The sequence below is a fragment of the Pyrus communis genome, chromosome 4 (assembly GCF_963583255.1).
Source record: "Pyrus communis chromosome 4, drPyrComm1.1, whole genome shotgun sequence".
NCBI lineage: Eukaryota > Viridiplantae > Streptophyta > Magnoliopsida > Rosales > Rosaceae > Pyrus > Pyrus communis.
The window spans coordinates 7,527,175-7,536,004 of NC_084806.1; the positions used below are offsets into that span (position 1 = coordinate 7,527,175).

Sequence of the window (8,830 nt, forward strand, 5' to 3'; positions counted from 1 at the left end):
AAAATTTCATCAATCTAATGAATAATTAGGCATTCAAATATACAAAAGGTGTAAATTGATATGGTTTTTAAAACCATAAGAGGCAATGTCAGAAAATTAAAACTTCATGACCTAAAAATCACCTCAACTCTTGAGGATATAAAAGGTGGTTAGCCCTTAATTTTATCTGAATTAAAGAAAAATCAAATGACATCAACGAACGAGCTTATTTGAAAGATAAAACAAGTGCCGGAGTCATATCTTAAAAGTTGAAACGCTTGTGTTGACCCATGAAATTTGGCAAGCACAAAACGATGAAATTAAGCCCAAACAGCAAGAGAGAGAGAGAGAGAGGATGGTGAAGCCATGGTTTACCTGGCCTAATACGGCAGTGTTGGAGAGAAACCAAAGTTAATTAGTGACTCTAATTAAGCAAAAGGCACACTAAGTAAGCATATCCAATTAAACCAAAAGGCCCACTAAATAAGCATACTTCCATGTCACATCTTGCAACCCTAATCCTGCACCAATTTTGAATTGGTGTAGGTAAAAGTTACAAAGAAAAGCAAATATCTGAAGCGAATCCAAATATCTCTTTCAAAACTTTACCTGCTGCAAATCACAGTCAGGTACCATGTCCTTATTTTGATTCCACTAGCTGCTAAGCACACCACAAGAAAGACTGCCTTTGGAAATAGAGACATTTTTTTGTATAACTGAGATATCTATTGTAATGTTTATGCTAAAAATAACAAGTAGCATTGAAAAGCAACTCGCGCACCCCATCAAGATTAAAAAGTAATTATATGACGCTGTATATGGTTCTCATTTTTAATAATAGCAATACTAGTTACGTGATCATATATGTGGGTGTTATGTTGGAAATTCTAGCTTCGAAGTAGAATTGAATAGCAGAAGTTGAACTGCATAAAAGTGTAGAATAAATATAGACATATATGTGGTGTGTGGAAGCGGAAGGAAGAGGCTGTGACAAGTGACAAGGTGGTGCAGGGTGCAGCTAGCGGTTGGATGTGTGGACGTGAGGCCCTCCGTCCTAAAAGATTCGAATTTCAGAGAGAGGGAGAGAGAGAGAGATAGTGATGCTTAATCAAATTGGTATAACTGAAAGAGATCAAGTAAGTAAGATGCATGGATGCGTATGGTCCAAGAGGGAGGAGTAGTACTACCAGTGATATATATGGTACATACGGGGTCTGAAGACTGGCGGGTGTGTGGGGGCAAACAAAGGAACCTTTCCTGCAGGCTTTCGTTGCCAGAAACCAGAAAGGAATCTATGCGTCGATCGAAGAATGCAGTGAGTACTGTGGAGTGTGGACTGTGTAAAAAGAAAGAGATGAATTATTATGCAGCTAGGAGATGAAAGGTGAATTATTATTAGAGGAAAGAGGACTTTAAAGATATATCGTCCTTTGTGTCTTGGTGGTGAGTTGGTCAAAGACAAAAGGACTGACTGATACTAGTAAAGTACTGCAGGCAATTTGATAAGGACCCTCTTAACTCACTCGAAAATTCTATTATGTTTTAATGTACAACATGCACACCGTTTGAATAAGGCATCAAATAGACGTACAGATAAAGATCCAACAATCAAATAGTCAAACGCTTCAGTGATTTGAATAAGGTATTGGATCAAGATGTGTAATTAAAGATCCAACGGTCATGAATTCAACCCACACAGATGACAGTGTATAATACATATACACAGCTCAGTTGTCTATTTATTTACCATCTCTCTATATGTTTTCCTTTGTGATCTAGACGTTTCTCTGCACAAATGGAATCTCTGTCAATCTGTCCCTCTCTCTTTCCCTATCCCCCGTTTGTTTCTTCAATTTTGCATCTTTTCCCAACCCTCAATTACTAATACACATCACTTAAACTAATTGGACAAATATATTCAATCTATTCTACTTAATATTGTTAACCCTTTTAGCTACTTTCAATGTTGTTAACCCTTTTCATGGACCAAGCCATGCAATTGTTAATTTTACGCTTTTATTATTTTAATTTACACTAGGAAAATGAGATGTTTGAATCTAGAACGCAGTGATTTAAAGATGAATATTCCTAACTATTAGAGCAATTATTTTAAGAGAAAATTTGATTGAATTTCAACTTCATTAGCCACAATCAGTGCCTGTTCGAACCTTAGAGACTCCCTCCAATATCCATCATTCTTCCAGTCCCATATATCCTTCCATTTCAAGTATATGTTGGACCCCAATTTCCAATATTAGTTTACGAAAACAATATTGGGTTATGTTACAGTGTGTGACTCTCCAAACTACAACTAGCCATGTACAAGAATGACGAAAAAACCAAAGATGGTCCATTGGGCTTGCCCACGTTTGATGAGTCCATTTGCCGGTCTTCCTACTTAATTTTTACGAGTCCAACGAAGGTCCAGTAGGCTTTTCCACCTCGTAGTTTTTTAATTCATGTTTTCTATTTAATTTTAAATATTAAGAAAGTTATTTAGTACTACAGTCTAGTGATATTCTTTTTCACTTGTAAATGAAAGGCTTTAGGTTCGATTTTTTCTAAAGACAAATTTGGACCACATTATTGTCAGCCTATTATGAGGCTAAGACCGCCCCCTCTTAGTGTAAATAATATCGTTTGTTAAAAAAATAATAATAATAATTTAGAAACCTAATTTACAAGTTTCATATGCCTCACACTCTTTGGGTAGCTGACTATACTAGCAGGAGAAGATCTAAAATGAGCATTATTAAATTTTAGAGAAGTTGATTGAGGAATGTTGCAATGTTGTCAGCTCTTCGTATTTTGTTTTCTTTTTCATAGACTTATTTCTCTGTTTTAAGCATCTAAATTTCTAATTATTGTACAATAAAATAAAGGAAAAAGATGTTGAAGAATGCAGTTCCCACGTCAAAAACTTAACAGAAAAGATTGTATTTTATATTAAATGGTTTCGCTGCTAATCAAACCAAAACTTTTTGTGATAAAACCTAAACACATGCCAGATTATACATGCGATTAAGTTAAAATAATATTAGTGCAGTTAGTAGTGAATCGCTAACACACCTCTTGAATCTTGACTAAAGAGCCATTGTGGTTTTGGTAAAAAGACAGATTTGTTTTTTATTTCTTCTTTGTAATTGGTAAACGATGGAGTGTTAGGTGTCAAAGAAAAGTGACCGTGTTTCTTGACTGGTAGGTGAAAGTCTGTTGAGGATGGATGTTAGGTTAAACTCGTGGATGACCTTTGACTTTGATCGACCTGGTGTAACACCAGCTTTATTTATTACCCGGATTTTCATGGGGACGGAAGATGGATACTGTAATTAATTAGGTGTAATGTTGAGATGAATGCATGTGGAAGAACGTTACCGAAAGAAAAAGGGCTTGATAATTAGTACATAAGCAAAGCAATGAGGTACCAACCAGTTCCCGGTGAACCTCCGCCTCCCCCAGAGTACGGGCAGCCGCCACCGCCACCGCCACCTCCACCTCCACCAGAGTTCGCGCCACCGCCACCTCCACCAGAGTATGAGCCACCGCCGCCACCTCCACCGGAGTACGGGCGACCACCACCTCCCCCAGTGTATGCGCCACTGCCGCCACCACCAGACTACCCTCCCCCTCGTCCTCCTCCTCCTGACCCTCCACCACCTGGCTATCAGGGTTACTTTTATCCTCCGCCGCCGCCAACCACGACCCCACCACCGCGGCCTTCAGTACAAGACAATGATGGCCCTGACTGCGGTTCAGTCCTTAAAGGCTGGTATGTACACGCTCTCCCTCTCCCTGCTTCTTTCACTTGCTAGCTTTCAGTTCGTTCCATTAATAGTTTGATCATATCATGTTTGTCATGAACTGAGTGATTGTGTGTTTTACTCTTTTGCTCCTTTGCATTTCTTAACTTTTTAAGGACAAAATTAATCTAATTTCTTGATGATAATCAGCTCCAAACTTATAATTTATGGTAAAAACTGAAATTCTTTTCCAATTGGCACTAGGATTAATTACAACAATATAACAAGTTTTCATTTCCTCATTGCTTATGAGTCATGACAATCAGATTTTATTAATTTTTATTTCTATTTTCATCCAGTTCCTTAACTTAATCTAAACTATGAAGAGGGGGATTAGAACTTTGGTGGATATCCTGTGTGACTACGTTAACTTAACCTAAATTATGAAGAGGGGAATTAGAACTTTGGTGGATATCCGGTGTGACTACGTTCGCGTCTGCAATTAAGCTTCTACTTTTAAATGCCTAAATTCTAGATTGTAGGACAGCAAAATCTACGTTTTGGCATCCTTAATTTGTTCTTGTTCCACTGCTTCACCTCCACTGACCCCTTCTGTCTTGTATACATTGTTTTCAGTTTGGCTGCAATTTGTTGCTGCTGGATATTGGACGCTTGCTGCCCTTAGGCCATTACATACTACATACATCTGCTCGACAAGCAAGCACATTAACAATAACAAGTGCATGGAGATAATTAAACAGGGAACGCTTTTAGGATATGAAACCCTTGTGCTCACTTTATTTATGCTCAATAAAACTACCCAAATTAGGGATCTTATCTTAGATAACCTCAGTCCGGTTCATACTTAATATATTATTTATCATCATAATAATAATAATTTATATTGTTGATTTCAAATACTTATTTGAGGAATGCGGAAACTCCTGTATAATTAATCGCTGTGTTAAAGAAAACTTAGCTAATTGATGGCCCCTTGTCGCTGCTGCTTGTTGGAGAACCGCTAGCTGCTAGTCGGCAGAGGATATATGCATCACCTCTTGTCTATATGTAAGTCTGGTTTCGCCGTTGGATAAAAGTGTGCATCTTTTAAGTAGTTATACATTATATATAAGAGACTTTAAAACTTACTCCATACTCGCAACACTCGCAACACTCGCAACACTCGCAACACTCGCAACACCGTCATGTGATATTACTATTTCACTAAATAAACGCTATAAACATATATAATACATGAGGTACAGACGAAAATGAACCATCTACTAAACATACAAAGAAACAAATCAAAGCTAAACTACGTAAACAAAATCTGGAAAGGAAGATGATGATCTTAAGCATCCAAAACGTGAAATCTTCCTTCTAGTTGTTCTAGCCAGGAACCGGTTGCACTTGCTGCACCGCATTCCCAGCAGTTCTGAAATCTGCTACAGATTCGAAGATGTGATGGGATGCCTTGTCGAAATTAACAAAACCCATAAACCAGAATTCATGGCCATCTGTGGTGACGATCTGAATGTACTTCTCCGGCGGATTCTCTTTCATCACCACAGGGTTCACGGTGCTTATATTTCCCAAAGGTATAGTCACCTGTTCAACATTAATACAGATTTACAGTCAGCTCAAATCATAATGTTAAATCGCGACAACTGAAACTTTACAACCATAGTAAAACATGGCTCCAATTATAGAGTAAAACCATGATTGGACAGTTAATTTAAAGTTATTTACCTTGTAGTAACTCCAAGTTGCTTGTCCAGACGGAGCAGTAAAAGTCAGAGGACGATCGCTGCAAAAAGCCAGTCTAGCAGTCGACAGATACTGAGTCCCGGCAACCGGCCCCGTCGACGTCGAAAGATAACAGGCAAACGTCTTCTTCAACTTCTCGTTCGGGTCAGTCGCGAAAATCTGCTTAAACAGAGACTCGAATCCGCCTTCGGATAAGGCTTTCGCCGTCAAGTTCACCTTCCCCCACGCCGCTTCCGGAACAGAGGACCCCGTTTTGAGGTTGTACCAGATGTTCCTGGCCATGGTCTCTGCCTTAGCGCTCCAGGAATTGAACGCTTGGATAACCGGCTCAAGGGGGTTGTTGGTGGGTTTGTCGATCGGAGAGTACTGGACGTAGGGCTGCTGCTGGGCGATTTGCTGGTGGTCGGCGGCTTTCCATAGGGCGGCTTGCTGGTTGTCTGGGTGGACGTTCGGGGCTGCTGGGGTGCCCATGATGTGGGTCCCCCATTTCTTAGTGTCCTCTGCCTCTAGTGGTGGTGGTGGTTGCTGAGGGGGCTGTTCGGAATGGGGGTGAGTTTGTTCAGGTGTGGCTGCCATGGTAAATTGGACGGAGATTGGAGGGTAGAGTTGTAGTGTGGAGATGATGAAAGATGAATCGAAGATATTTGTTTGGATTGCGGATTGAAAGGAGGTTTTTATAGAGGAAGATTGAGGATTTTGGATGCTTCCGGAGGGAAGGAGACGTTCTGTTTTGATGGGGAACCTTGCGGGAGAGTGGATTAGGAAGAAAAGAATCTCAAAACAGTCGTTTTTTATTGGGTTATTTTGGTAATTTGAAAGGGCAAAGGATGCTTCGAGTTCCCCGTTACAGGATTAGTTCGTCCTCTGTCACCGACTCACCGTCATATAGCATTTGTGATCATCTTTTTATATTTATCCTATTTTAAGTTTTATTGCTAGCAATCTTTAGACTAATATTTCTATTCGGATATTTTCACTTTCGTCATAATTTTAAAATAAATCTTTAGACTAAATTTTAAGTTTTATTTTTAATATTTATTTTAAGTTTTATTGTTATACAGCCACTTACAATTAAAGAATCTTTGAATTCGAATATCATAATTGAAACGTTCATTACCATTATCTAAAAATTAAATTTATAAAAAATTTATTCAATTTGAAAATCATTTATTTATAAGTGTTAAATGGCAATAGTTTTAATCAAGTAATATATTTACAATGAAATGTCTATTTATTTTATACATATGTCAAAAATCTTTAAATTGAAATTTTTTTTTTCTTTAAACTAGCATATGGGCACCCACAAAGTGTGTGAGATAATTTTTTTTTTTTTTTTTTGAAATAGAAGGAGAGAGGAAGAGAGTGATAGAGAATGTGGGAGTGGGAAGGTTTTTTTTTTTTTTTTTTAAATAAGAATATATTAGGATTACAGGTATGTGAGGCTTTGAAGAAAAAAAAGTAAAATTTGATCGTATAAAATTACATTTCTACCCCATATTTCTTATTCATATTCTGTTTTATTTAGAGGGTTAAACTGGTAATTTTATAGGATTTTGGTTGACAATAAGTGTTTTATTAATTAGTAGAGATGGTATAATTTAAAAAAAAATTATATTTTTAAATAATAATTAAAAAAAGAACAGTTTTAATTAGGACATTAGAAAACAAGTAAGTCCCTATGAAGAGACATAAGTATTAGGAAAATTTTATTTGAACCCATCTAACTTATTTCTACACTCAGCTTACTCTTTATACCCATATTGTTTTAATTAAACTATCAATATCTCTTTAAACCCAAATTTACTACCTCAACTACCCTCATCCAATTCAATATGTAAATTTATTTTTATACCCATTTGAAAAATAAAAAACCAAAATCAAAGCATTCTCTCCTTTGTCATTCTCTCCTTCCAACAATTGCTTTTGATGGCCACTTAGTAATACGGTCTGATGATATTCCTCTTCACCTGTACGTGAGAAGTCTTATGTTCAATTCTTGCCGCAGACAAATTTGAACTACATTATTGCTAGCCCATTATGAGGCTAAGCCCACCCCCTCCCCTTAGTGTAGATAATATCGTTTGTAAAAATAAATAAATAAATAAATAAAACAATTGCTTTTGATGGAGTCTCCATCACCCACTACAACGTTGCTCTGCGTGACCATATTTGAGTTGGAGTTCACTACTGAAAGGCCTCATTGAATTTGAGTTTCATCCAACTGTTGTAACGTTCTTGGGAGGCCGCAGAAACAACACTAATGAACTTAAAAGATTTTCTAATATCTTTTCAATTTATCAATCTGCATATATTTTATATGAATTATATGTAAGTTGTCACTTTTAAGAGAAACTTGAAAGATTAGAAAGACGAAGAAACGAGAACTATTGTGATGTCAAAGAAAGAAGTATTAAAAAATAATGAACAAGTACACAAATGTAAATTGAAAAACCACATTTTCTTTTAACATTATGAGTTTATGAACACCACATTAAGTTCAACCAAAAAAAACCTTCAATATCATGTGATTTCTAACTAATCAAGGAATTGTCAACACAAAATTCAACCTTGTCAGATAATTAAAAGCATGTGACCATAATTAACTTGGTTTAAAATCATTACTGACGGTCTAATCTCAAAACTCATCCCGAAAACAAAGTGTTAATTAAATTAAAGAGGTATAAGCCAATTTATTGAGTTTTGTGAATAGAACGTAAAAGAAAAATTACATGATGATTAGGATTCGACTATTGGATATGAGTTTATTGATAAATCTATTTTTTATTGTTAATTTCATATTGTATTTGTTGATAATTATGTAATAGGTTAATAAAGACATTTCACATTTAAAATTTAAGTTAGATGTAAAAAGAAGTTATATGGGTTCAAATAAAATTTTTCTAAATATTATCTAAAAATAATATCTTTAATGCTTTTGCCAAGAAAGTAACGATGAAAACAAAAAATAGAATTTCAAAAGTACAAAAAGGGTTTTTTAATTTTTTAAATTTTTCCTGTAATACAACACCTATCATAGAAAAAGTGAGAATAATGCAAAGATCATGACAAAGGTTTGTGCCACTGTTTACCATATCTTAGACGTTTACGGTAGACGTAATATTAGAGAGTTTAAAATTTTTAAATCAAATTGTATTTTTTTTTTTCGTTATATATTGGGCAGCTGCCACGTTGCGTTCTTTTTTAAAAAAATGGCATTGCGAGGACGGTGACAGTTGGAGAAGTATGCCTTGGCCAAGTGTCAAACTTTTTTCAACCGACTGATGACACCTCAGGGAATGAAATGAACCCTTCCAAATTCCAACCCAACTGATATTTCCTGAAAG

At 36.3% G+C, this 8,830-nt stretch overlaps 2 protein-coding genes across 2 annotated transcripts; one reads left to right on the top strand and one right to left on the bottom strand.

Annotated features, from left to right (window-relative positions):
* Positions 1–3,251: 3,251 nt before the first annotated feature.
* Positions 3,252–4,630, top strand: LOC137731455 (protein CYSTEINE-RICH TRANSMEMBRANE MODULE 10-like). The gene is made up of 2 exons (XM_068470562.1): positions 3,252–3,748; positions 4,356–4,630. Exons 1-2 carry the CDS (start codon positions 3,396–3,398, stop codon positions 4,402–4,404), a joined length of 402 nt encoding a protein of 133 aa, XP_068326663.1. The 5' UTR covers positions 3,252–3,395; the 3' UTR covers positions 4,405–4,630.
* Positions 4,631–4,906: 276 nt separating this feature from the next.
* On the bottom strand, positions 4,907–6,236 carry LOC137731454 (GEM-like protein 5). Its single transcript, XM_068470561.1, has 2 exons — positions 5,469–6,236; positions 4,907–5,327 (listed from the first exon to the last, which is right to left on the bottom strand). Exons 1-2 carry the CDS (start codon positions 6,060–6,062, stop codon positions 5,109–5,111), a joined length of 813 nt encoding a protein of 270 aa, XP_068326662.1. The 5' UTR covers positions 6,063–6,236; the 3' UTR covers positions 4,907–5,108.
* Positions 6,237–8,830: the final 2,594 nt, after the last annotated feature.